Here is a 26,445-nt window from a genome sequence, read left to right on the forward strand (position 1 = left end):
CTTCCCTCCTTGTGTCTGTATTCTCAGAATATGTCTTCCACGGGCTATACATTCATGCTTCCTCCCAGTATAGATCAGTCCTGAGCTGTTCTTCAATCTCTCAAGTATATCGAGTCGAGATACCGCCTTAAGAAAGCGGAGAGAGGGCCATCTCGCCTCGGTCAACTGTGAGCTCGAGCCTTCCTTCTTTCCTCCCTTTCCTTCCCTTTCTGTTCAATCTCCAGAGGACGCAAGGAGAGGTGAATGGTGTGTATTACCTACTCAATTGGGAGACAGTATTTTGAGATACTTCGACGACGCTGAAAAGGGAACAAGGACAGGAACCAAAAACGACGACGCGTCGAATCGCCGAAACCAACCTCTCTTTGGCTTCGCAGACTTTCATACGACGCTTCCGTGCACCCGATGAGAAAATAAAGGAAATGTCAAAACCCATGCTATGCAAAGAATCGAGCGAACGAGCAAACGAGCACACGACCGAACGAACGAAACGACGAGACCCAAAACCTCAAAGTCCAGGTCAACTCTCATCTCCTGAACTATCCGTATCCACGAGATCCCCATCGACGGCTGCATCGAGATGAAAGGAAACGAGTCGGTTCAGTTCGGAGCTTCAGCGAAACAAGACCGAAACGAAAGAAGCGCGTCCCCTCACCGAGATAGTCGTACCCTCCGTTCTCGTCGTCGTCGTACCCGTTCGAGAGCTTCGACTGCAGCCTTGGAGGGGTAGCCCCTCCGTACGAGTGTTGAGGGGGTGGCGGAGGTGGCGGAGGGACTATGGGTGAGGGAGGAAGGGGTGGTGGTGGTGGTGCGATGGAAGGGGTGAGGATGGCTGAGGGAGACGGGAAGAGAGGAAGAGTCAGTCTGCAACGAGAGGGTGGAAAGGTCGGAAGATATGTGGAAGTTTGGACTTACGAGTAGAATCGACGAGAGAAGCGCTGCTGGTCTTCTGCCGTTTTGAGAGAGCGGAAGCTTTGGTTGGAGTGCCGTTCTGAGAGGGTTGAGGAAGAAGAAGAGGTCAGATCTGGCACAGAAGAAATCGAGAGGTCGAAGGGTGAAGATGAGACTCACTCGTTTTGCATTTCCGTTGACTCCTTTCACTGTGAAGACGAAGGGAAGGAAAACAAAGGGGTTCAGCGACGAAGAAGTCGAACCACGACGACGGGTGAGAAAGAGGCGGCGCGTACTCTTGCTCTTGCTCGTCACACTCTCCACGTCAGACGAGTTTCCAGCTTCGCTCCCAAGTCTGATGATCACAAGGATGAGGTTGTGGATCAGTATGAGGAGGTGAAAGGAAGATGGGGAAGAGGAAACGACTCACTTCAGTCTCGTCGTTGCTCGTCCCGTCGTCCTTCGTCCGGCAAGACCCAAACACTTCGAGAGATGAGGGGCGTAGCGGACACTCGCGATCTATAAATAGGGAAGATACATAGGCGCAAAGTGGGGGGGTCAGATTTCGTTCTCGTAGGGACTGAGGCGAAGAGAAGAGCAGAGAGGACGAACAGGTTTCGAACAATTCAGACAGTCGAAGTAGATGTTGCCCGAGGAAGAATCGACCGTAGGCTGGTTGAAGTCCTTCTCCAGTGCTGAGAGAGGTTTCTTGGAACCGACCAAGGACGAAGGCATCGGCGTGGTGGATCGGGAAGAGGAAGGAGAAGCGTTGGCTTGGAGGGTTTGAGAGTTGGCGGCTGAAATCGAGAGGTTGGAAGGAGGAGGGCAGTGGGCTGCAAAGAAAACAAAAGTTGCGTAAGTTTCAGGCTTTATTCTTGAGTTGATAGGCGTTACTTGCATCCTGAGGCTTTGCAGCTGTTATTGAAGAAAAAGAGGGGCGTCGGTCAGTGGTGAAAGGGAGAGGGAAGGGAAGGGTTGACAAGGGAATGAGCTCGACAAGTCTGCAGCAGACGACCGAGCTCCCTCAGAGTGCAAGAGCGACTTCTCGACCAGCCTACAACCTCGAGGACACGTATAGGGTGTACGCTGTGGCTCTATGAACTTGAGAGACTCCGAGGGCGTCCCATAGGCTGGAAAGAGAAGTTGACCTTCCTTCCACCGAGCTCAACCCTCCTTCGTTCTCCACCTCCTGCGCCCAGACGGCCAGATTCAATCGACACGGGATACTCACAAGGTACCGCAGACTGTACAGAGCAACCGTCCTCGCTTGATTTCGCTGTGAGCCTCGAGAGCGACGTCCAAGGCAATTTCTGTAAGAAGGGAGGAAAGAAGGGAGGGAAGCTGAGCGGAAGAGGACGAAGTAGAGTCGTTCAGCGAGTCAGCCCTCGCTCCTCGTGTTGATCTCCTCGAGCAGGATGTACTCACCATGGCTGATATTGGATCAGAAGGCGAAGGCATCCTGTCCGGGCTCAAAACACGACGGGAAGGGTGGGTTGATGGGGGGGAGAGGGTGAAGCTGAAGCTGACCTTCGTCGAGCTCAACCCTTCTTCCTTCCCGCAGGAATGGTGCCCCTCGATTGAATTTTCCGTTCTCAGTCTCGAATCGAAGATTTTCACTCGAACACTTCAGAAAGGGTTCGTAAAGATAGCAAGCATAGCAGCTTCATTAAGGAAATAGGGCTAGTTGAACATTGTAACAAAGAGATCGATCGGACGCGTCCTCCCCTCCTCTCCCTCTCGACCTCCTCTATAATTGAGCCTCAACCAACTGGAGAAAAGGGAACGAAAAGAAAGCGAAGGTCAGCTTTCACTCGATGATCGATGAGTGAGACGAAGAATAAAAATGACAAACCTCTACGTAGCGCCCGTTCTTCGACATCAACTCGTCGTGAGTTCCAGACTCCTTGATCCTGCCCTCGTCTAGCACGAAGATCCGGTCGGCTCCTCGGATCGTAGAGAGTCGGTGAGCGACGGTGATGGTTGTTCGTCCAGTTGATGCTCGATCGAGTGCCTGCTGTACGAGTGCTTCGCTCTCGTTGTCCAACGCGCTGAGGAAAGGGAACAGGAAAAGGTCAGCTTGAGTCGGATGGATTACGGGGAAAGTAAAAGAGGGAGACGAACGAAGTGGCCTCGTCGAGCTGTAGATGAAAGCAATAGAAGAGGGTCAGCTTTGCTATTCGAAGGGAGGGGAGGGGAAAGGACGGCAACGAACGAGGAGGATCTTAGCGTTCCGGAGTAAAGCTCGTGCGATGCAGAGACGCTGACGTTGACCTCCCGATAACGACGCTCCCTTCAGCCCAATCTGAGACTCGAACCCGTTCTCGAGGGTGAGGACGAAGTCGAGGATTCGAGCCTGGTCACAGGCTTCCCGAAGCTCTTCCTCGGTCACGACCCTGTTGAGTCCCAGAGTGAGGTTGAAAGAGACCTGAGAAGTAAGTCGGATCGAAAAGGGTCAGTTTTGAGAAGAAAGGGGGAGAGAAAAAACGACGCGACGAACCGTTCCCTCGTAGAGGACTGCGTCCTGCGAAACGAGTGCGATCCTTCCGTAGTGATCCGAGATCTCGGCTGCTCGAATGTCCTCCCCGTCGACGGTGATGGTTCCTCGTGAACTTTCGTAGAATCTAGCGAGAAGACCGAGAACGGAACTCTTCCCTCCTCCCGAAGGACCTTAAAAACGAGAAGGAGGAGACGCGTCAGGCGAGCTCGTCTCAAAGAAGACTGACCGGAGACTGAACTCACCGCAGAAGGCAACCTTCTCTCCAGCTCGAATGTGGAGATCCAACGAGTGGATCGCAGGTCGTTCCGGTCGAGTTGGGTAGACGAGTTGAACCGCTGAGAAGATGATCTCTGCTCCGTTCCCGTCCTTCTTTTCCAGGGCAGAAGGGGATCCAGTTCGAGCGACGAGTTTGGCGACCAAAGGCTGACGTTCGATCCACTTGGAAAACTGGCCGAAGGAGTGGACCTGTAGGAGGGAAGGAACTGTGAGTCAGTGGAAGAGGAAGAGGAGCGTTGAGGGAGCAGGGAAAAGACTCACGGCACGACTGACGTCCCCGATGAACGAGAAGGCCTTTCCGATGGAGAAGGAACCGATGCAGGCAGATTCGAAGACGGCGAAGAGAGCTAAAAGAAACAGATAAAGAGGGTGAAGGAAGCGAGTCAGAATCGAGGGAAGAGGAGGGGGAGAGAAGAGGAGACAAACTCACCCGTGATTGAGATTTCGCCCCGACCGTACTTCTCTCCTCCGTACCAGAGAACAAGAACACAAACAACCATAATGCACGCTTGTCCTAGTCCGAAGCAAATAGATCCGAGTGCAAGAGATGTGCGATGAGCCTCAACGTCGGGCTGTTGAAGTCGGTCGAACTCCTCGATGATGTAGTTTTCTCGACCGAAGGCAGCGACGGTCTGATGAAAAGGAAGAGTCGTGAGTATCAGCAAGGGATTGAGTGGATGTCCATCGTCGAACTGAGAGAAGGGACTCACTCGGATGGCGTCTATCGACTCGGAAGCATAGCTCGTCGCTCTAGCCATGGGCTTCTCGCACTCTCCCTCATAGCGCCCAAAATAGACGACCTCCAGAAGTCCGACCGGGATCAGGATGAGGAGAGGAGAGAATCCAACGAGGGCAACGTCCCAGCTGAGGATGAATCCAACGAGCATCGAACCGGCGAGACTGGAGACAGGCGAGGAAAGGAGTCAGGACGACGCGTCGGGACGGACGTTTGGAGAGAGAGAAACCGGCGCTCACTTGACGATTGCCACCACCAGTCGACCTGAAACGAGTCCAGTAGCTCCAGCGACCTGCGAGGTATGCTGTCCGATCGAGGCTGTCAGGCCTCCAGGTCCGTTCTGCTCGTCGTCAAAGTAGCCGACCTCCTGAAAGATTCCAGGGTACGAGAGATGGTCGTCAGCATTCTACTCGAACTCAAAAACCCAAAAAAAAAAGAGAACACGCACCTGTCGTAGGATCGCCTCCGTCGCCGTCTTTCGCATTCGTCGAGTCAATCGTTGAGCACCCTGAAGGGGAAAAGGAGGACGAGACGAAGTCGGGAGTCAGTTCGGACGACGATGGAGAAAGAAAGATCGGCAGTGAGACTCACGTTCTCCAAAAGCCAACCTTCACTCAGGCAGAGAATGAGGATCGACAAGGCGATGATGAAGAAGTAGAGAGCGTATCTCGCCGTTTGAGACGCGACGAGATCTGCGACTCCTCCGGAAAGAGCGTGAACGACGAGTCCCGTCATCCACCCTGTGAGAGGGAAGCATGCACCGCTGCGGGAAGAAAGAGAAATAGGATCAGTCGAGGTTCCGACGGGTGGGGAGAGGCAGACCCCGACGAAGGAGAGAAGAGAAAGGAAAGCTGCTCACATGAAGACGGAACAGCACATTCCAGCGAAGACAAACTTCTTCTGCTCTGCGACGTATTTGATGAACCTATCGAACTGTCCCCTCCTCGTCGTAGAACTATCCGCCTCGGCCTTATCGACGGAAGCCTGAGCCTCCTCCGCTTGCTGAAGTCCAAAGGAATAGCCGGGTCGAGCTGTTGGACGCGACGAGGCTCGAGCGAGATCGTTGGTGAGGGAGCGGGAGAGGTTTGAGGGAGGCATGTGATGAGGAATGGAGGCTGAAACGAAGTCGTGGGAGAGGTCCTGAGGAACGTAGTCGGCGACGGAGGAGGAGGAGAGGCGAGTTTCGTCGTCAGGAATGGGAGCGTCGTCTCCAGGAATCACTCCATGATGTCGTTGAAGCATCGTCCAGTAGGCTGACTTGAGAGCGACGAGTTCTCCGTGCGATCCTTCCTCGATCTTCTTTCCTCCTCCCATAACGACAATCTTGCTGTGAGACGGAGAGGAGAAAGGAAGAGAAGGGGTCAGCGAAGAGGGAGGAACGAAGAAGCATAAAGGGGCGAACTCGGCATCTCGGACGGTAGAGAGACGATGGGCGATGAGACTGAGGGGAACGCGAAGGTCGGTCAGCGTAAGCATGAGACAGGAAGGGAGGAAGAGTTGAAGAGGCGACTCACACGACCGTCATCCCACTCTCCTTCTGCATGACGGCAATCGCCTTCTGAAGTCGACCTTCCGTCTGCGAATCGAGCGCCGAGGTCCCTTCATCCATTAGAAGGATCCTCGGACGTCGTACGAGAGCTCGAGCGACAGCGACTGGAAGGGCGAGAAGGAAGGATCAGGTTCGAGCTTCGGCGCGTCAAGAGAATCCCGAAACTCACTCCTCTGCTTCTGACCTCCACTAAGCACACCCGTCTTCCCCCCCGATACGAAAGTATGGATCCCCTTCGGCAACCTTGAAACAAAAGTCCAAGCCTGAGCCTGCTGAAGAGCGACTCGACAAAGCTCTTCGACGACGTCGAGGTTGGATCGATCCAGGCGGAGTTCGTTGGGTGTTCCGGTTAGTCCAACGGAGACGTTCTCGAGGATCGATCCAGCGAGGAGTTGAGGATCTTGAGAGACGATGGCGATTTGAGCACGAAGGAAGGAGGTTTGGAGAGAGGAGATCGGGTGAGAGGCGATGAAGATGTTGTTCGTGAGGGAGGAAGGGTTGGGGAGGTCGTATTGTCGAAGGAGGAGAGCGGTGATGGTGGATTTTCCGGAACCCGAGGCTGAAACGATACAAAGAGAGCCAAGTCAGTGAAGAGCGAAAGGGAAGGGGTGGACGAGCTACGGACCTCCAACAAGAGCAACAACCTGAACGGGAGAGAAGACGCGTCGAATCAGTGTCGAAGATCTAAGGGAGTTGAAGGTATGACTGTGAACTCACCTTCCCCTTGGGAATCGTAAGCGAGACGTCGTCCAGGCTCTTCTGGTTGAGCCTCGAAGGGAAAGCGAACGAGACGTTTCGAAGCTCGATGTCCAAACCCTGTCCCTCATCGACCTGCTTCTCGGACGACGTGAACGTCGTGAGACCAGCGGGGTTTCGATGATCGATCCTGGAAGCTCGGTCGATCTCCATCCTGATTCGATCCTGAGCGAGGAGGCAGTCGTGGAAACCGGTGATGTGAGGTCTGGAGAGAGGAAAGAAAAACGAAGGGGGAAGACAAAGATCAGCTCAGTTAAGGGGTTTATAGAGGTCTGAGACTTCATATGACTGACAGGATGTTGACAATAGCTGAGAATGATGGAGAGAGTTTGGTCAGTAACGAGGTAGGAATTTCGGAGGAGAAAAGACGCGTTCTTCAACTCACAGAACATGGCGTTGAAGATAGAGAAGAAGGCCGTGACAAGCTTTCCAACGTTGAGTCCATGGTAAGCGACCTGACGTCCTCCGTACCAGAAGGCAAGAGCGTAGGAGATGAAGATTCCTGGGAACATGAAAGATGGAGAGAAGGAAGTCGAGTCAGCGTCTCGTCAAACCGAGATATGAGGCGAGGAGGCTACGAACCGTGATAAGATCCGGCGTAAGTGATCCCCTTGGCAAGAGCGATAAATCGACCGTCGAATTGTATCTATGAGTCGAACGAAGCGTGGAAACGTCGTCAGAGATTCTGTCCGAGAACGAGCGCGTCGAGAGGAGGACTGCTCGCCTTCTCGAGATGGTTGTCATAGATCTTGACGAGAGATTCCGAAGCCTGAAAGACCTTGACGATCCTGATGGAGGAGATGACCTGCTCGAGGAAGGAAGCAGCTTCTCCTTCGGTTTTTGCCATCCTAGCAGAAGCCTTGGAGGAGAGCGCGCCGGATCCGACGAAGCTGTGGACGAACATAGGAGAGGGTTGAACTTCAGTTCGGATCTCGGAGAGGCGCGAATGAAGAGAAGAAAGCGGCTTACACCAAGACGGAGAAAGGGAGAATGCAGAAGAGGACTCCAGCGACTCGAGGTGCGGAATAAAAGGAAACAGTAACTGAGGAGAAACGAAGAAGACGCGTCAGGGCAGAGAGAGCGGGACGAGATGGTAAGTGGAGGAGCAGCGACTCACTTCCACAGATGATTCCGGCACACGACCAAAGAATAAATCTACAAGTGGGGAACAGGGAGAAGAGCGTCAGCAGAGAGAAACGATTTTGATCGAACGAAGCAAGCACTCGACGACTCACCCAAGTCTCTCTCCGATACCACTCTGTACGAGTCCAATATCTCGTGAAAGCCTCGAAGCTACCTCTCCAGGTCCGATGGTCTCGAAGTAGGTCTGATCTTGAGCGAGAACGGCAGAGAGGTAGGCTCGTCTCATCCGAGCGACGACTCGAGACGCGGCGAGGGACACTTTGGAGAGAGACAGGAACGGATCAGCACCCTCTCTTCAACATTGTTGTTGGGATCCTTGGACTCACTGCAGAAGAAGAACCCTCCGGAGAAAATCCAGAACGCAAAAGAGACGCCCACCATGATGTATGCAGAAGAAAGCGAGATCGCCTGGATCGATTCGGGGCTGGGAGGAGAGCCATCGGCGTTGGGAGTAACGAGACCGCTCGTCCATCGTCCGTAGATCAGATCGAGGGAGGAGAAAGGTAGGGCGCCTGAGGAGGAAGTTGTTCGAAGACAGGAGAGGTCGAAGAAGAGGGAACGAGGCAACGGTGGGAGGGAGGAAGGGAAAGAAGGAAAGAACGAATTGTGAGCTTGGTACATAGTTTGGTCCTTCTTCTCTTCTGCTCGTGCGATATAGAAGCTGGGAGGAGGAACGGGACCCACAGAGTAGAGCGAAGGTGACACCGATGATGTAGAGTAGGATATCGCCAGTGCTGGCATAGCTGAGAAAGCTGTAGAACAGGAAGGGAGGGGAAAGGAAGGAAGGTCGAGTCAAAGGTCAGCTTTTGATTCCTCCTTGGTTCCTTCATTGAACGACGCCGTCTCCCTCGTTCCCTCCTACCCCCAGCTACCTCACAGAGACCTTGATCTACTCGTTCGGAAGCCCACTCACTATAGGAATCCAGGGTAGGCCTTGAAGTTCTTGAGCTGAGGAACGTCGACCTTTGGCGACGACACTCCCTGTGGGCGCTCATGTCCGTCCAGCGAGGAGCCTGAGGAGAAGCTGCTCCTGCTCTTCCTTGCCTTGGGCTGCTGTGCTGTAAGCGCAGGATCTGGAGAGCCAGGCATGATTGGGGAAAGGGTTGAGAAGAGAAGTGGGTGAATGCGGTTGGTGGCGAAGGGAGAAATCGAGAGAGTTTTGGCAGAAGGGAGACGAGAGCGCTTCATAAACGGGGGATGTGACCGGATCGGTAAGGCAGCTCTGCCAGATCATATACAGCAGACCATTCCGTCTCAGAGCCGTTTTTCGGAGTGACTCACTCCCTCTCTACGATTCCGTCTCCGGAGAAGAATCTTCGCAGAAGCGGATCCGAAGGAAGAGGACCAAACAAAAAACAGAGCTGGTCGGCTCGCGTCGAGCGTCCGATGCTCGTCTCCCTACTGTTTTCTTCCTCCCTGCATGAGCAGAGGAAAAACGGTAGCTGCTCACCTGAAGAAAAATCCGAGCTTCCGGCGCCCAGAAAAAATCGAATTCGGATCTCAAACGTCTCCTTCGCTTCGCTCACGTCGACTCCGGGCGACGCCAAATCGTTCGAGCCTTCCTCCACGTCCGATCCCAGGAAGGAGCAGAGCCACCATTAGCATCGTTATATAGAGCCTTCGGTCTACGAAGAAAAGAAAGGTAGAGAACGCATCTGGTTATCTACAGCGGTCCGGAATTGTCTGCGGTTCGAGTCGAACGAACGAAAGGTATGTCAGAGCTGCTCTCACTTCCCCACCTCCCTTCGCGCCCACAAAACAGGCCTGCACTCACTCTGAATCCAACCCTTCCTTTTCCTCCTTCCCACTGCCCTTTTCCGGGTTCCCAACGACCCAGAGTCCGTACGCTCCGTTCGGTCCCCACATCGTTCTGAGCGCTGAGCGTACGATCTTGGAGTCCAGACCTGGCGAAGTGAGGAGGATGAACTTGAGACCTGTTGGTGCTTCGAAGAGGTGGAGGCCGTAGGAGGGAGTGTTGTAGACGTGGAAGAGGGATTGAGGGCTGAGCGGAGAGAGAAGAAGGACGGAGGAGAGGTTAGCTTGTAGGGAGAGGGGTCGGAGGAGGATGACGTTTAGTTTCGAGGGAGTGAGAGTGAGAGGAAGAAAAAATGGTATGATGGGGTGTGGTAAATGTCTCGACTTCTGAAGAAGAGGGAAGCTCAGAGGACGAGGAAACGAGAAAGACGTCGAGCTCATCACCTCCCTCCTTCCCTCCCTTCTCGCGCGAGCTCACACTCATCTCCTCCCTCCTCCCTCCTCCCTCCCCTCCCTCAATCTCATCAAAGTCAAACCACAGATGAGCTCACCTTCCCGTCAGCTTCTTGACCATATTCCTTAAACTCAGCACGACTCCATACACGAGCTTCGCTTCCTCGTCAAACGGCAGCCCTCCTCCTCCTCCTGTCCTCCCTCCTCCTCCCTCTCCCCTGCCTCCCTCTGAATCATGAACGACCGTTCCTCCCGATGGATTGAGACCTCTCGGTCTGTTCTGTATGGGCGGTGGTGGGTTGGAAGTGACGAGAGGAGAGACGGCTGGAAGGATGTTTCCCGGTTTGGCTCGAGTGGGAGGAGTTGAGCGATGCCAGTCTTGGTAGTAGACGATCTCGCAGTGCCTGAAAGAAAGGAGCAAGGTCAGATTTGATGAAGAGATGGGGAAGACGCTGTAGAGACTCACCTGTCGAAGATGTAGAGCGAGAAGATCATGATTTGGGGAGGAGAAGGAGGAGATGAGAGTTGGGGACGACCTCCCGAAGCTTCAAGCTCGAAGGAAGGAAGGAGCGAGCTCGTCTCTCTCAACGACCAGCATCCCACCAAACTCAAACTCCCTCTATCTTCCTTTTCCCTTTCTCCTCCGCTCGCTCTTAGCATGCAGCGCAAACAACTGGATCTCTCTCGTTTTGGAGGAGGATCGTCGGACGAAGATGAATCGAGACCTCAACCCGTCCGCCTCTCTCCTTCCTTCCTTCCACTACTCCGAACGTAGAGAGCACTTGAACTCACCCAAAGACCTCTCTCTCCTATACTACTTTACAACCCTCCTTCCCCGACATCTACTTCGATCAATCCCATCGCACCACCCTCGCCCTCGTCGTCGTCGTTTTGGATCCCTCTCGCGTTCCTCTTTAACAGAAAGCTCTCGTTGGAGAGAAGAAGCAGACGTTCGCTTACGGAATCAACAAACTATCGAAACGGGATAAGGATCAAGCGGAGGCCAAGAGGAAGAAGGAAGAGGAGGAAAGGTACGTCCCGAGGTCGACAGCAAAAGAGAGGGAGGACGAGAGGAGCTCACTTCCTTCCCTTCCGTCTCTTCCTTCCCTTCCTCTCAGACAAGCAGCCATCGTCTTTGCCGAGTTTTCAGCAGAGTTCGAAGCAGAGCATGGGGAGGGATCTTCGTCAGGTCCAAAGAGAGGAGGATTCGTCCTGGCCTCTGGTGAGTAGTGAGCTTCGGTTTCTCGAGAGGGAAGGACGGGGACGAACGAGCTCAACCAACGTGCCTTCCTGCCCTCTCTGTCGCTTTTGTCTTAGGTTCTGGATCGAAAGGAGGAGCTCCAACGCCCTATGAACCTCCTAGAGCTCCTTCTGCTTTCAATCGTGCTTCGAAAGTAGGTTCCTCCCCTCCCGGCAAGCTCAGCTCTCTGGAACGAACGAGCTGACCGCCTTCTCCTTCACGTTCAGCCTCGCTCTCCCTCGCCTCCTCCTTCTTCAGCTCCCAAAGGGAAAGGCAAGAGAGTCATGGATTCCTTCCTGGAGGACCTGAAACGGTTCGTATCTCCTTCCCACCTTTCAAGCTAACTGTCTGACTGACATCTCCATTCCCTCTCGTTCGTTCGAACAGAGATCAAGCAGCTCGAGACGAGAGGTTCAAGAAGTCTGGCATGTCGGCTAGTTCTGCTTCGGTTCATGCTGGTGAGTCTCATACCTTCAGTCGTACAGTTCTCGCGGCTCTTCGCTGATCTAGTCTTCGGTTTGATCAGCTTGGGAGAACCCGAAGGACCGAGGATCTCACGACATGGGCGATTCAATGGTGAGTTTTGATCTCCTCCTTTCTCTCGGGTCCCGCTCGTCCCAGCATCTGATCTGAACGTTCTCTCTGAAAACAGACCTCCAACCTCTACGTCGGAAACCTACCACCAAACGTCTCGGAACAACCTCTCGGTCTCCTCTTCGCCAAATGTGGACCCGTCGGATCGGTGAGTCCTCGCGTCGCTCTTTCCCTCCTTCGACTTTCTCCTTTCCTCTCTTAGCGGCTGACCACCTGATCCCCTTCTATTCTTCATCATGTGCAGGTCAAGATAATGTACCCTCGACTCGAGGAACCCAGACCCAACGCCGACACTTCTCAACTCGGAGCTCGACGCGTCGGAATCCGAGCTGGGCTTTCAGGGTTCGTTGCCTACATGAAACGAGCTGATGCGGAGAGAGCTATCAAGGACTTTGATGGATTGGATTGGGGAGGGAGTGTGCTCAAGGTTGGGTGGAGTAAATCGGTTCCGCTGCCTCAGAGGGCGATTTACGGTGAGTCCTTGGTTTCGCTCCTCTTCTTCTCGACTCTTTAGCCTTTCGTTTGTCCTCCTAGGAAAGCTGTGAACTCTTAATCTAGAGTTCAAGATTATATGCTGAACCGATCTGGATCCATTTCCTTCCTCACAGACATCACCACCTCGGCAAACCGCCGTTCTCGATCCCGTTCCTTCTCTCCGCCTCCCTCCTCCAAACGATCTCGTCGATCCGCCTCCCCCAACAACCACTCTCGCCAACGATCCTACTCCCGCTCTCGTTCCAGATCCCGTTCCCCACCGAGGAAGAAGGGTCCCAACCTCCAACCGGAGATCGAAAAGTTCATCAGGACCGTCGCTGGGAAGGTCAAGGACCTGGGACCTGAGTTCGAGAATCATCTGAGGGAGAAGGAGAAGGAGAATCCGAAGTTCCAGTTCTTGAAGGACGAGATGGTGAGTTGGGCTTTCTTTTCTTTCGAGCTCGGGATTTGGGGAAGGGGAGAAGAGAAGAGACGCGTCGAAGTTCAGCGACTGACTCTTTCTCTCTTGTCGTGTCCTTCGTTTGAACGTTCTCAGCTCCCCGAATTTCACTTCTTCCGAAGCCTGATCGACCCAAGTTACCGACCACCGCCACCTGCTCCTCTTCCGTTCATCGACGAGGTTCGTTTCCGCTTCCCTTTTCTCCCTCCTTCGACGCGTCGTTTCTTCACGAAACTGATCTCATTTTTTTTTTGTTTTTTTTTTGTTTTTTAGGGCTACAACTCCGTCTACTCAACTGACTCAGAGGAGGAGGAGGAACGAGAACGGACCAGGAAGGGAGCTCTTGGGAAGCTGGCTCGTCGACGGTTCACGAGTTGCCTCAGAGGACTGAAGGGAGAGAGAGGAGACGTTGCGAGGTGCATGACCTTTGCTCTCGAACATGCCGATGCCGCTGATGAGGTGAGTCGGCTTCCTTTAGGCTCGAAAAAATAAAGAGAGGGGGATCGAACGACGACGCTGACTTGGTTCGCTTCTCATCTCGTTTTGCAGGTCGCCGACATGATCCTGCAGTCGCTCGTCATTTTCGAGACTCCCGTTCCTCTCAAGGTTGCAAGACTCCATCTCGTCTCGGATATCCTCTCGAACTCGGCTTCGCCCATGCCCAACGCTGTTCGTTCTCCCTTTTTTAATCTCCTGTCTCTCTCTCACCCTCCTTCGCTCGCTGACTCCTTCTCTCCCCTTTCTCTTCCTTCATTTCTGCAGTGGAAGTACCGAGGAGCCTTCGAAGCTCGTCTACCAGCCGTCTTCGATCACCTCGGAACTCTCTACTCCTCCTTCAAAGCCCAAGCAGGTCGACTCTCCGCGGAACAATTCAAATCTCACATCACCAACGTCCTCGACGTCCTCGAGATCTGGTACGTCTGCTGTACCTGCAGTTCCTTCTCTTTATTTTTTTCCTTTCAAGCTGACCTCCCCTTCCTTCTTCGCCTCCACAGGATCGTCTTCACCCCCTCCTTCACCGAAGACCTCCGAGCTCGTCTCAACGGAACCTTCACCTCCTCCTCCTCTTCCTCTTCCAACAACGCCTCTGCTTCGGCCCAACTCACACCCGCGGAAGAAGCGGCGAGAGCTCAAGCGGCGGAAAGTAATCATCAGTCGAGGTTCAAGAAGAGTGGGTTTTCGTCGTCGTTCGTTTCGGCTGCTCCTGTGCCAGTGGACGAGGATCTGGATGGAGCTCCGATGGATGATGGGGAGGATTTGGATGGGGAGGCGATGGAGGATGACTTGGATGGGTCACCGATGAGGTAGATGGAGGGTGAGGGAGGAGAGGGAGGGTGGGACGGGGGGGAAGGGTCGACGAGGATTTTATTGCTTTGGTTCTGCGATGATCAAGTCGCTTCCAACTTCATGCTCCGCATTCAGCCTCAGAAGAGGTCTTTCAGTAGCTCCATGTTGATGATGAGGGTCTACGCAGAGAGAGAATAAATCAAAACAACAAACGGCGACGCGTCGAATCATTCCCTCTCCTTCGCAGCCTTCTCTCCGGGGATCCTCCGCGCTCTTGCAAAGACCTTCTTGATTAGAGAGCACTGGCTAAGAGTGGAACGAGTAGATTTAGGGGGGCGTTTCACCTCGACAGAAGGCTCGTCGACTGGAGGCGACCGCTTTCGAACGGCGCGTCGCGTCGCGTCTTCGATCGAGGCGACTGCTTTCTTTCCGGATCTCACCCCTACTTTCTGCCTCTCTCACTCCACGAGGCCTTCCCACAGATAACTTGACTACAGCATGAACATTTCGACGCCATCTCTTTTCGGCACTCACGGCTTTGAGAGCACAGCGTCCGATGCTCCTTTTTGCCCACTTTAGCAGCTTGAGCCTCCTCCTCTTTTCCTTCCTTTCCAACGACGACCATCGATCTCTCCGCTTCTCTTACGATGAGGTTCGTGCGCTCTCAGTGTTCCGCGACTGCATGTATCAGAAGCTGATCCCTCGATTTATGTACTTTGCAGACTCTCTCCCTTTGTCCTTATCGACGATTATCTCGCCCACCCCTGGTTGATCGACCCCTCCCTCACCTTCCTTGTCTTCCTCCCTCTCATCCCTCAAATATACCTGTCCTACCTCCTCTTTTCTTCTCAAAACACGATCCTCCTCCGTCGAATCCTCCTCGTCCCAATCCTCCTCTTGTCCCTCTTCTGCACCTTTTCGTTCCTTTACGACGACCCCCACAGGATCTCTCAATCCCTCGGGCTTCGTTGCATTTCAGCCTGGTTCTACATGAGGGCGATCGAGATTGGGCTGCGTCGACAAGCTCCTACATGGGTCGGATACGAGGAGGAGAGCAGAAGGATCAGAGGACAGGGGAAGACGACGGCGGGCGGCACTGGGACGTCGAGCGGAAACGGAGTCGAAAACAGGAGGCCTCTCTCGCCCTCGAGAAATCCTCGATGGGATCAGTTCGTGAACGGAATCTCCTATTTCTTCGCCTTTCGTCTCAACTTAGGATGGAGCAACTCCCTCGCCAACGCGTCTATCGTCCCTCGCTTTCGACATCGAACCCGCTCCTCCCTCCTCCTAGAACACTTCACCACCGCCTTCGTCGCCTACACCCTCTGGGACGCTTCGAACTGGCTCACGGGCTTTCATCCTACCTTCAAAACGTTCGACAAGCGTTTCAAGGGATCGATCTGGGAGGAAATCCATCTGTTGGGAGGACGCGTCGTTTTGAGTCCTTTCGCTTCAGCCATGTTCATGACCTTCGCGTCAGTTGCTTCTCTTCTTCTTCGCCCGTCTTGGCGTCACTCTGATCAATTCCCCTCTTCATATAGGTACTTCGGAAGTCTCTTCGGAAGCATCTGGTCCGAGCACCACGCGATCTGTTTCGTTTACACTTTCCTCCATCCTGGTCAACCTGTCGCCGCTCCTCCCTTCTTTGGAAACCTCTTCAAGACGACAAGTTTGAATCGCACATGGTCTCAGATTTGGCACCAAGCCGTCCGAGGGTGAGTTCAGGTGCGGGTCGATTCTAGGAGGAGAATAAAGAAACTGACCTCGGCTTCCGCGACGCGTCTTCTTTCGCAGTTCGTACCTCTTCATCGCCGGAGATCCAGCAGCTGCCCTCGTTGGAAGACTCGGAGGAGGAAAGAAGGTTCAGCGCTGGATCTCCATCCTCGCCGTCTTCGCCTTCTCAGCTTTCCAGCACGGTCCTCTCTACACTTACGGGCCCAAGCCAGAACTTCGAGCCATGAGCTCAGCGTGAGTTCAACCCTTCGCTCTTCCTTCCCAAACGCACTCTTACGCTCGTTTCGAACCCTCTTTGCTTGCCTCGACCGTCCAGATACGTCCGCTTCTTCCTCGTCCAACCCGTCGCGATGGGGGTCGAACGTCTCTTCCTCGCCGTGACGGGAAGGAAAGTCGGAGGACCTTTGGGCGCCATTTGGACTTGGACTGTCTTACTTTGGGCTGGTCTTCCCGTGGTGGAGGCGTTTATGAGGTTCGCAGGGGCGGTGGGAATGGGAGGAGGGGACGAAGGGGAGGTGTTGATGCCCCTTGGATCGCCGTTTAGAAGTAGTTTGAGGTGGTTCACGAGCAAGGAAAGTTTCTTCTAGAGTTATAGACTAGTTGGGCAGATCTGTATATAGGGTGGTCTTGGATTCCTCGAGTTGCGCAAGACAAAGAGTTGACGAGGCGAAGTGGGCCCGAAAGTCGCGTCGTTCTCTTCGCCGTCAGTCAGTCAGTGTAGCAGGCTTGGGGAAGCTCAGATGCAAGACGTAGGTCCGAAAGCTCGTTGAGATCTTCTGCGAAGGTTCGTGGCCTCTCTTCCCGTCTCTCGCAGGCGCGTCCGACGGAGAAAGGATACAACACATCACGATACGTCTAGAACGATAGCGAGTCAACTGAGAAATATGCAAGAGTCTAAAGCAAGATGAATTAAGGTGGAAAATGTGAGAAACAGTGAGGAGAGGATCGTTAAGAGGAAGGTTGGGGGACGGAGAGGTTCCGTGACGGGGGAAGAAAGGAGGGAGGGAGGTGTTGACGCTCCTGCTGATCGAGAAGGTACTCCTCCGCTTCGATGACGATCACCTGTCCGTTCGCTGAGCTGTTGGCTCCAGAAAGATACGTGTTCCATCCTGAAAGAAGAGGAGGAAGGGGGAAGTTAGTTCAGCTTCGAGCGACTCGACGCGTTCAGTCCAGCTTGCCGCCTCCCTTCGATGGCTCCTCCTACTGGTAACCCATATCACCCTCCAGCAAGCTAAAGAGGGAAGAGATCGAGTACTCACCTAGTCCCACACCCTGAAGGAACAGGCCACGATGATGTCGAGGGATGATCGAGTACGTGAGGAAACTTGTTGGAAGAAAGACCAATCCTCCTCTTATGTAGGTAGGCCAGAATGCTGAAACAACACCAAGCGAACGAAACAGTCAGAAAAGAAGATCCGAAACGCAAAGGGATGCGTCGGTGGAGATCGAACAGAAGGAAGAAGAAGGGAAAGCTCGAGCTCACCAACTGCAACCTTGTCCTTCGCCTCTTGCAACGTATGTCCTTCCAGCAGGGACATGAACCCGTAGAACATGATACACGACAGCGGTCCCCAGATGGTTTGATCGAGAACGACCTGCAAAGAAAGAAAAAAAGGGAAGGACGAAGGAGAGGACGAATGGAAGGAAAGAGACGAGCGAGTTCAGCCCACTGAAGGGGAAAGCCGGGAGGGGATCTGAGCTCACCTTCGTTCCTACTGCCCAAGCAGACGATTTGAACTGTATCCGATCTACTAGCTTGAACCATTGAGCGAGGACTGGAGCCTGTACGAAGAAACCGTACGCGAAGAACCGAGCAGATCGTTCGACCTGAGCACACGAGCAGGAGGGAGGAAAGAGAAGGTCAGCTTTTGATCTTCGAAGAATCGCTCAATGGCTCGGTGGTAGATCGAACGAAGGCGAGATTGTCACGATATAAATCAGAGGGCGTCTGCCTTCCTCTTCTCGTCGAAGCGAACAAGCAGAGGTGTTGAGGCGAAGGAAGGCAGACGAAGACGAAGGGGAGGGGAGGAAAAGGAGGAGAAAGAAGGTCGTCCGACTCACATCGTGCTTCTCGTTCCTCTCGATCAACCTCTGACTGAGAATATCTCCCGAAGCCATCATCCCAGCTGCCACCACCGACCGAGTGAGATCTGAGAGTTCAAACGTAGCTCCGATCAGCTTTGAGAGCGAGAGAAACAGCAAGAGAGAAGAGAACGAAGAGCTCACAAGGGTGACGCGAAAGAATTCGATTGTAATGGATCCAAACCATCCTAGTAAGAGATGGGGAAGGAGTGGTGAGGGTAAGAGAGAGGGTCCTATATCATGCAGCGAGTTTTCGCTGCTGTGTCGTGGTTTAGGGGAGACGAGGAAGGAAGGAGGTCGATTTGGAGAGAGCTCAGCTTTTGGTCCGAGGGGAGTCAGAATCGGCCGACCTACGACGATGTTTGTTTTTGTTTACAGAGTTCAGAAGGGCAAAGCGATCTCGATTTGGCCGATTCCTGTCAGATTTGTAGGCCTTTGAGACCTTGAGGTTAAAACGAAACGGACTGAAATGAGCAGGTATCTCCTCGTCGCGAGTCTCTACTCGTCGCTTCTCCTCGACTCTTGAAGAAAGCAAAAGAAACATCGAAAAAGAGATATAACCACGAAGAAAAGACTAGAGAAATAAGAACACATATCCAAACCTCCTCCAAACCTCTAAGCTACTAGTAGAAAAGAACTAAGCCGAGGTAACTCTACGAACGAGAGCGACGACCAACTTCTGATCCGCAACCTCAATCTCCTCCTCCAAGATGACCTCCGCCCCCTCAGACCTCTGCTCACCCTCCACCGCCGCACTTCCCAACTGACTGAAGATGGCCTCCTTGTTCTGCTCGATCGCACTCTTCATCATCTCCCCAGCCGACTTGTAGAACAGGTCCACCTCCTCGGTCGCGACCAGTCCAGCCTTCTTCCTCAGCTGCTGACAACTACTAATGAACCCTCGAGCCAACCCCTTGATGACCAGCTCCGGACTCGAACGAACGTCCAGAACGACGATGAGCTCTCCGTCCTCCTTCGCGTCGTCCTTGTTTCCAGCTCCAGAGACGAAGTCCGTCGAGGTCGAGTAGTCGGATCCAGCGATGACGGAGAGGTCTCCGGTGGTGAGGGTTTGCTCGGCGACGACGATAGTTCCAGACGTTCGGAAAGCCTTGACTTCCTCCGACGAGAGAAGAGCGAGAGCAGCCTTGACTTTGGGCATGGCTCCTCGAAGACGACGTCCGAGAACGGGCCAGTCGGCGAAGGCCTTGTAGGTGAGGTTAACGTCCGACTCGACCGAAGTGTACTTGACGGTTTCGATGTTGAGCTCGGAGCAGAGGTAGGACTCGAGTGCCTTGACGTCGGCGAGGTACTCGGGATCGGAGTGGTAGATGGTGACCTCAGCGAGGGGAGTGGTCTGAAGGAAGAGAAGGAAGGTGAAGAGAACGCAAGGTCAGCTCGAAATTTCGAGCCGCGTCGAAGTCGAAGGTGGGAAGAGAATGGGAGGCCGAGGAGGTTTATGGGGAGAGAAACGAACCTTGAGGTCAAGAGCCTTCTCGAGTCGGAGGTTTCGAGTGATGGAGATGATGGAGAGGAGTCGTCGAACGGCGACCTGGACGGCCGCGTCGGTGTAGGCCTCTTTTGGTTCGGGGAAGGGAAGGAAGTGAATGGACCGGACGTCCTCTCCCTCTGGTGCGGGAGGCATGAAGACGAGGAGTCGTTGGTAGATGGTCTCGGTGATGAACGGAGTGAAGGAGGACTGTTTCGAGAGCGAAGAGGAAAGGAAGAGGAGTCAGCCGACGCGTTTTCTTTTCGAAGTTCACAGTAAGCGAAGGAGGAAAGGGCATGAGAGGGAGTAAAAACTCACCATGGTTCGGCAGAGAGTGAAGAGAACCTCGAAGAGGGTGTTGAGAGCGGTGACAGTGTCCTCGACTCCCTCGGATCCCTTCATCCTCCTTCGGTTGAATCGGATGTACGAGTTGGTGAGTTCCTCGATGAGCTCGATGAGTCGAGGGATGACGGTGTAGAGTCGGTAGCCTGAGGTACGAGATGAAAACAACAATCAGCGTCTGTTTCCCTCGAGTCCTTCGACTCCCCGACGCGTCTAAGCCTCGACCTCGAACTCACCATCCATCTCCTCCTTCACAACGGTGATCAAAGTCTGGGCCCTAGCAAGAATCCATCGATCCATGACGTTGGTAGAGAGCTTGGCCTTGGGGTCGTAGACGAAGTCGATTCCGGTAGCCTTCTTGAGGATGGGGACATGGGAGGTGAAGAAGTTGAGCGAGTTCATCCAAGGAAGGAGAACTCGAGAGAGGACCTGCTTGACTCCCTCCTCCTTGAAGTTGAGGTTGTCTCCTCGGACGATGGGAGAGTTGACGAGGAAGAGCCTGGCGAAATGAGAGAGGGAGAGGTGTCAGCGCGTCGAACGACGAGGAAGAAGAGGCGAGACAACGAAGAAGATTGAACGAACCTCAAAGCATCGGCACCGTACTTCTCCATGGTGAGGTTGGGATCGGGGTAGTTCTTGAGACTCTTGGACATCTTTCGACCATCGCTATTCGAGCCAAAGCGAAAAAAGAACGAAGTCAGCACTCATCCTCTTTCCTCTCCTCGACGCGTCGAGAGAACGAAGAAAGGAGATGTAAACTCACGCGGCAAGAACAAGCCCCGAGACGATGACGTTCTTCCAAGGAGCGGTGTCGAAGAGGTGGGTGGCGAGAACGAGAAGGGTGTAGAACCATCCTCGAGTCTGATCGATTCCCTCAGAGATGAAATCGGCGGGGAAGCTCTGCTCGACCTTCTCCTTGTTCTCGAAGGGGTAGTGGTTCTGAGCGTAAGGCATGCTGAAAGAACAGGAACGAAAGGAAAAGCCAAAAAGTCAGTCAAGGCTTTCGTGAAGAAAAAGAGACGCGTCAAAGGAGTGCTCACCTTCCCGACTCGAACCAACAATCGAAGACCTCCTCGATCCTTCGGAGGACGGTTCCAGGATTCTTCTTGGAAGGAATGGTGACGTCATCGATATCGTGTCGGTGAATTTCAGTGATGTCGTCTCGACCAGAGAGCTCTCGAAGTTCGGCGATGGAAGAGATGCAGACGACCTGGGTTTCGTTCGGACGAGAACGCAAAGTCAGCTTTTGAATTCAGAGTCTCAATTAGACGAAGTAAGAGAAGCAGTCTCACCTCAGACATATCCTCGGAAGCCCAAAGAGGGATAGGAGTTCCCCAGTATCGATTACGCGAGACGTTCCAATCTCGAGCGTTCTTGAGCCAGTTTCCGAATCGGTTCTCTCCAACGTACTCGGGGACCCTGTGACGAAGAACACAGAAGAAGAACCGGTATCAGGATCGAGGAGTCGGAGCAGGCCTCCTTTGGTACGAGAAAGACGTCACGACACGGAGAGGAAGACTCACCATCGGGTCTTGTTGTTGTTGGCGACTAGTCGATCACGGTACTCCTCGACCTTGACCATCCAGACGGGGATGGCCTTGTAGAGAAGAGGGGTGTCGGACCTATCGAGCGAAAGAAGGAGGAGACGAGTCAGCTCGAGAAAGATCCGGACGCGTCGAGAGAAAGGCCACGAGGAGACGAACCTCCAGCAGAAGGGGTACGAATGGACGAGAACGGCCTGCACAATGAGTCGACCGTTTCCCTTGAGGTGCTTGCAGATCTCCTTATCGGCAGTCTGTTCCGAGGAAGGGAGAAGAAAGGAGAAAGGTGGTCGTTCAGCTCTCGTTCTCTCGTCTCTTCACGTCTGGTTACCTCCCTCCGTCATCTCCTTCTCCAAGATGATTCAAAGCGTACCTTAACGTAGACTCCTTTAAACTCAGGAACGACGTCGGTGAATCGACCAGCCTCGTCGATGGGGCAAGGAGGCATCTCCTCCTTGGTGATAATTCCGTTGGCGATGGCGATCCTGTTATCGTCCTCTCCGAAGGCAGGAGCTTGATGAACGAGACCAGTTCCCGAATCCTTGGTAACGTAGGGATCACAGACGACTCTGAAGGCTCGGTCCTCGAACTGAAGGGAGGCGAAGAAAGAAGGGAAACGACGCGTAGCAGATCAGCACTTCTCGTTCGATCCTCGACTCACCCATTTCACAGATCTCCCCACGGCCTCCTCCGGCGCACCTCCACCAACAATCAAGATATCGAAGAAGATACTCACCTGCTCAACGAAGTAATCAAACAACGGCTCGTACCTCCAACCCTTCATGTCCTTTCCCAAGAAGCTTCCAACCTTCTTCCACTTCGCCTTGTCCTTCCCCTTAGGATCCTTGTACAGCGTCTTGAGCAGGTCCTCGTGGATGATGAAGTTCTGATCTCGCTCGACGTCGTGGATCTTCAGGTAGGTGAAGTCGGGGTGAACGCAGACGGCCAAGTTGGAAGGGAGGGTCCAGGGAGTGGTGGTCCAGGCGAGAAGGGAGGTGGTAGGGTCGTCGATGAGGGGGAAGGAGATGGTAACTGATGAGTGGGAGAGGTGGTGAAGAAGGGGGAAAGTGAGAAGGAGGAAAGAGGGAAGAAAGAGGAAAGAGAGGAGAGAGGTGAGCTTTCGAATTTAGGAAGCTGGAGCTCGACGCGTAGAGAAGCGAGCGAGAGAGAGGGATGAGGGTGAGATGAGCGTACCAGCAGGATCGCTAACATCCTTGTAGGCCAAACCAGCCTCGAAGTTAGAGACGGGAGTGGTGCATCCAGTCGAGTAGGGCATGACCTTGAGTCCCTGGTAGACGAGTCCCTTCTGGAAAAGCTGTCCGAAGACCCACCACCTGAGAACGACGAAGGTCAAGAGAGCAAGAAGAAGATCAGCTTCAGCTTATTCGAGCTCTTGTGCGAAGATCGAAGTCGAAGCGAGGCGCGACGGAGGGAAGGAGGGAGGCAGGGAGGAGGGCTGAAATGGAAGGAACGCGAGTTGAACACTCACACACTCTCCATGTAGGTAGGGTTCAAGGTCTTGTAGTCCTTGTCGAAGTCGATCCATCGACCCATTCGCTCAACGGTCTCCTTCCACTCTCCAGAGTATCGCATGACCTGTTGAGACGCATCAACGAAAGAAAGAAAAGGGAAACGAGCGAAAGGTCAGCTTTCTCGTTTCCTTCCTCTCTCTTCTCTCCCAGCTCCCGACCTCCCTAGATGATAAACTGAAGAGACGTAAACGTACGATAGCCCTGCATTCGTCGTTGTAGTTCTTCATTCCAAAGTCGATAACGTCCTGCTTTCCGGTGATGTTGAGCTTCTTGTCGATCTCATGTTCGACGGGCAGACCGTGGGTGTCCCATCCGAATCGTCGGTCGACGTGGTGACCTGTAGCGTGAGCGTGTCGAGTGACAATGTCCTGGAAAGCATATAAAGAGATCGCGGGGTCAGGACTTGGGATCTTACGGCAGAAACTCGTGGAGAGGTGGTGGGAAGGCTGAGTCAAAGGGAGGAGAAAGAAGGGATGACTCGAGCTCGAGAGGTCGAAGGGAGGTGGACCTCAACGAAAGGTCATCTCCCTGGATTCTCCTTCGAGCTAGCCCTTCCAAACCTCGACCCAGCTCAAGATGACCTTCTAGCCGTCCTTCTGTAGAGAAAGAACGAGCTCAAAAGAAGCTGAGACGGTTGGACTGACCTTGATGGTTCCAGCGAGCAGATGTCCGTAGTGAGGTTTCCCTGTCGCGAAAGGAGGTCCATCGAAGAAGGTGAAAGGCTTCTTGCCCTCGGACTGCTTGAGCGAGGTCTGGAAAGCGTCGATATCTCGCCAGTACTGGAGGACAACGTGCTCCTCAGCAGCAAAGTTGAACGGGCCCGCTGCAAGAGAAGAAGAGAGAAGGGAGGAGGAGGAGGAAGGGAGGTCAGCCAAACGAGTTTTGCTCGACGAAGCAGGTCCCTGGAAGCGCTGAACAAGCTGGAAGGGAGTAGAGTGTGGAGAGAGGTAGGCGTGGACGTACCTCTAGGAGGGGGGAAGGTCATGGTGGTGGTGCGAGATGGAAGTTGGGGAGAGCAAAGAAACGAGAGGTCCGACGTTCGGTTTTCGGAGGAGGAAGAGAACCTCAGCTTGACGACCAAAAGAAAGGTCCTAGACTGGCTTTCTGACAGAGTTTTCGCACAGAATCTGAACTTGGGTGTACATACTCACTCACTTGAGCAGTCTGAGCTCCTTATAACACCGAAAACGAGGCGCAAAAGCATCAAAGGAGGAAGACCGAGCTCGTCGTGTGAGCTCGTCGTCCTTCCTCCTCTTGCTCGCTTTCCCTTTCACCCAGCACCTCGGAGCAGCTCGGAATCACATCATGCATAATCAAGATAATCGTAGGTGTATGTTAGTCCGCTTCAACGACCAGATTCTGTGGAAAGAGCTAACAAAAGCCCTGGAGAGGAATGGCTGAAATAGCGAGGACGTCCAGGACCGATCAAGGTCTTAGAGCTTTCATTCTTTCCGCCATTTGGACGTTCGAACGAGTTTACGACCTCGTAGAAACGTTTTGTGAAGGGGAGATCGACTATAGGAGAGGGTAAGGAGATGGGGGAAGGAAGAGAAGAGCGGACGAAGGACCGAAGAAAGGGAGGGAGGGAGGAGAGGGCTGAATGGATCGACCTGCCTGGATCAAGTCGAGGAGAGGGCGACTTGAGGGCAAGAGCGAGGTCGGTCAAAGAGCGCAAAGAAAGGAAAAGAGGTAGATGGTGGTCGGGAGGGAGATGGCCTTCGAAGAGGGGTGGCTAGGGACGGGAACATTTTTTCGGAGTCTGAATTTCGCAGAGTCTGCCGAACCGCCTTCCTCTCCTGCTCTCCCTCCCTTCCTTTCTTGACGTCAAACGACGACTCCACAAGCAACTCCTCCCTTCTCTCTTCCCTTCCTCTCTCTCTCTCTCTCTCCTCTTCACTATGGTTCAGTTCTTTTCTCAACACTTCTCCTTTCCGTGAGTATCTTTTCTCTTCCCTGTTTCTTCTCCAAACGAAAAAGAAAGGGAGAACGAAGCACGAGCTGACCTTTCTTTCCCTCCTCCCTCCGTTCCTCCGTTCCTCTCCTCTCCTTCCAGCCACGAGTGGTCCAAAGTGACTATGGGAGTCTGGCAGAAGTACCCAAATCCTTCCTCGACCCATGTAACATGCGTAGATACGATAGACCGGAGCGTGGACCCTCTCACTGGGATTATACGGACGTGGGTTCCGTTTCTTTCCTCTCTCTCTCTCTCTCCCTCCCTCCGTTTCCCTCGCTCTCCTTACCCCTTGATCTCAAGGATCGATCCTCGTCGCTGGATGGAGAACAAGCGTACTGACTTTTTCGATGGGTTGGTTTTGGAATTTTCTTAGAGAGCGAGTGGTTGGTTGCAAGCAGAGCGCACCTGTTCGTCCTCCCTCCCTCCCTCCCTCTTCCCTTCGACCTTCCAACAGCTCTCTTGCCCCCTTGTCTTCGTTTTCTTCGGATCGGATGAAGCTGACGTCCATCTCGACCTCTTTTCGATTCATCTGACGTTTAGAAATGGGCGATCAAGGTAGGTTTCTTTCTCGTTTCGTTTCGGAGGGAGGAAGGAGGGGAGGAGAGTCTGAGCTCACCCTTCCGTTCCCTCCCTCGTTCCACCCTTGAATCGGACCGTGACTTCAAAACTGACCTCGCTTCTCACTCTTTTGTGTTGATTATGATAGATGCTCGGTGGAACAGACGATGCCTACGTTCGTGAAGTGTCGTTCATCGATCCCTCGACACGGCAGATGAAGATGTACTCCGTGAACCTTTCGCTCTCTCGTGAGTGGTCCGGCACCTTCGTTCTTTGACCTTTCCCTCTTTCTCTCCTCGTCTGACCATCGTTCTCTCTTCTCTTTCCACGCATCCCTAACTCTTTCCTCGCCACTCGTTGCCCTCGATCTTCCTTCCTCTCGCTCTCGTCTCGAATCAAACAGAATACCTCACCGTCCTCGAATCCATCTCCTACACTCCTCACCACTCCTCACCCACCACCCAAACGCTCTTCTCCCAATCCGCCGAGATCTCTGCCCGAGGCTTCACTTGGAAAACCTTCGCCGACAAGCTCGAGCTCTTCTCGCTAGAACAGTTCATCTCGAACGCTGCGAACGGGAAGGTCGGGTTCGAGAACGTCCTTCACGGACTGTTTGGGGACGACGAGGGACCTGTGAAGGCTAGGATAGGGATGGGACTCGAGTGGCCAAAGGGTGCGACGGCTTCGGTGGGTGGAGAGGGTGGGAGGGGTTAGATTCTTTCGGTTCGTTTCTGGTTTCTGTTGGACGGGAGGGGAGTCAGGTTGTTCTCTTCCTCTCGTCCTTCTCTCTTTTTGTATTTCTCTAACTCCACCCATCTCCTCGACTAGACCCACCACTCAGTCTTATCTTCTTCTACACACGTTCTACCTCCCCATCTCCCTGCTCCATCCACTTCGTTCCCAAACCAAAACTCGCTCGAGTCGAGCGTTCTCCTCGTCTCTAGACCTACCTCCCTTGCTGTTTTTCTTTCGTGTTTTCTCCGACCGCTCTCTTAACGCATATATCACGATCTCTTCTTTTTCTTTGAACGTGGAAGATGTGCTCGGACGAGATGGAAAGACGATTTCTTCGCCAAACGACGCTTTAAGGAAGGAGAGAAACAAA

The 26,445-nt window shown here is 53.6% G+C and overlaps 7 protein-coding genes across 7 annotated transcripts; 2 read left to right on the top strand and 5 right to left on the bottom strand.

The window, feature by feature from the left end:
- Positions 1-419: 419 nt before the first annotated feature.
- On the bottom strand, positions 420-2,426 carry BDY24DRAFT_396794 (SGF11 family protein). The gene is made up of 10 exons (XM_076641492.1): positions 2,317-2,426; positions 2,123-2,232; positions 1,790-1,806; positions 1,504-1,724; positions 1,322-1,410; positions 1,188-1,246; positions 1,072-1,100; positions 916-991; positions 656-832; positions 420-570 (listed from the first exon to the last, which is right to left on the bottom strand). The coding sequence occupies exons 1-10, from the start codon at positions 2,347-2,349 to the stop codon at positions 521-523; spliced, it is 861 nt and encodes a 286-aa protein (XP_076494320.1). The 5' UTR covers positions 2,350-2,426; the 3' UTR covers positions 420-520.
- Positions 2,427-2,516: 90 nt separating this feature from the next.
- Positions 2,517-9,062, bottom strand: BDY24DRAFT_396796 (ABC transporter ATP-binding protein). Its single transcript, XM_076641493.1, has 27 exons — positions 8,762-9,062; positions 8,175-8,600; positions 7,941-8,106; positions 7,823-7,860; positions 7,675-7,747; positions 7,430-7,595; positions 7,288-7,351; positions 7,091-7,207; positions 6,999-7,014; positions 6,667-6,910; positions 6,575-6,593; positions 6,119-6,508; positions 5,915-6,053; positions 5,803-5,841; positions 5,260-5,727; positions 4,992-5,163; positions 4,849-4,908; positions 4,640-4,767; positions 4,375-4,564; positions 4,095-4,296; positions 3,926-4,011; positions 3,631-3,853; positions 3,389-3,558; positions 3,104-3,316; positions 3,013-3,029; positions 2,744-2,939; positions 2,517-2,659 (listed from the first exon to the last, which is right to left on the bottom strand). The coding sequence occupies exons 1-27, from the start codon at positions 8,841-8,843 to the stop codon at positions 2,639-2,641; spliced, it is 4,125 nt and encodes a 1,374-aa protein (XP_076494321.1). The 5' UTR covers positions 8,844-9,062; the 3' UTR covers positions 2,517-2,638.
- A 362-nt stretch (positions 9,063-9,424) lies between these two features.
- BET5 (TRAPP subunit BET5) lies at positions 9,425-10,635 on the bottom strand. The gene is made up of 4 exons (XM_076641494.1): positions 10,523-10,635; positions 10,155-10,460; positions 9,623-9,850; positions 9,425-9,531 (listed from the first exon to the last, which is right to left on the bottom strand). Exons 1-4 carry the CDS (start codon positions 10,549-10,551, stop codon positions 9,474-9,476), a joined length of 621 nt encoding a protein of 206 aa, XP_076494322.1. The 5' UTR covers positions 10,552-10,635; the 3' UTR covers positions 9,425-9,473.
- BDY24DRAFT_396804 (RRM and SURP domain-containing protein) lies at positions 10,636-14,142 on the top strand. The gene is made up of 15 exons (XM_076641495.1): positions 10,636-10,789; positions 10,978-11,087; positions 11,175-11,278; positions 11,374-11,450; positions 11,524-11,609; positions 11,684-11,754; positions 11,823-11,872; positions 11,949-12,038; positions 12,135-12,363; positions 12,499-12,797; positions 12,921-13,004; positions 13,098-13,283; positions 13,374-13,493; positions 13,587-13,738; positions 13,820-14,142. The coding sequence occupies exons 1-15, from the start codon at positions 10,715-10,717 to the stop codon at positions 14,130-14,132; spliced, it is 2,046 nt and encodes a 681-aa protein (XP_076494323.1). The 5' UTR covers positions 10,636-10,714; the 3' UTR covers positions 14,133-14,142.
- A 2,532-nt stretch (positions 14,143-16,674) lies between these two features.
- BDY24DRAFT_396809 (Mpv17/PMP22 family protein) lies at positions 16,675-18,211 on the bottom strand. Its single transcript, XM_076641496.1, has 6 exons — positions 18,072-18,211; positions 17,907-17,995; positions 17,550-17,672; positions 17,329-17,440; positions 17,105-17,218; positions 16,675-16,954 (listed from the first exon to the last, which is right to left on the bottom strand). The coding sequence occupies exons 1-6, from the start codon at positions 18,112-18,114 to the stop codon at positions 16,794-16,796; spliced, it is 642 nt and encodes a 213-aa protein (XP_076494324.1). The 5' UTR covers positions 18,115-18,211; the 3' UTR covers positions 16,675-16,793.
- Positions 18,212-18,367: 156 nt separating this feature from the next.
- Positions 18,368-23,949, bottom strand: ILS1 (isoleucine--tRNA ligase ILS1). The gene is made up of 17 exons (XM_076636072.1): positions 23,792-23,949; positions 23,473-23,651; positions 23,023-23,196; positions 22,786-22,892; positions 22,491-22,630; positions 22,033-22,328; positions 21,670-21,885; positions 21,459-21,550; positions 21,279-21,377; positions 21,048-21,174; positions 20,796-20,965; positions 20,519-20,710; positions 20,338-20,421; positions 19,992-20,254; positions 19,732-19,901; positions 19,402-19,623; positions 18,368-19,281 (listed from the first exon to the last, which is right to left on the bottom strand). Exons 1-17 carry the CDS (start codon positions 23,811-23,813, stop codon positions 18,565-18,567), a joined length of 3,270 nt encoding a protein of 1,089 aa, XP_076494325.1. The 5' UTR covers positions 23,814-23,949; the 3' UTR covers positions 18,368-18,564.
- A 701-nt stretch (positions 23,950-24,650) lies between these two features.
- On the top strand, positions 24,651-26,417 carry BDY24DRAFT_396816 (PRELI/slowmo family protein). Its single transcript, XM_076641497.1, has 6 exons — positions 24,651-24,761; positions 24,882-25,004; positions 25,156-25,189; positions 25,323-25,337; positions 25,489-25,588; positions 25,744-26,417. The coding sequence occupies exons 1-6, from the start codon at positions 24,727-24,729 to the stop codon at positions 26,052-26,054; spliced, it is 618 nt and encodes a 205-aa protein (XP_076494326.1). The 5' UTR covers positions 24,651-24,726; the 3' UTR covers positions 26,055-26,417.
- The last annotated feature ends 28 nt before the right edge of the window (positions 26,418-26,445 follow it).

The sequence above is a fragment of the Mrakia frigida genome (genome assembly GCF_051309035.1).
Source record: "Mrakia frigida strain ATCC 22029 unplaced genomic scaffold BDY24scaffold_27, whole genome shotgun sequence".
NCBI lineage: Eukaryota > Fungi > Basidiomycota > Tremellomycetes > Cystofilobasidiales > Mrakiaceae > Mrakia > Mrakia frigida.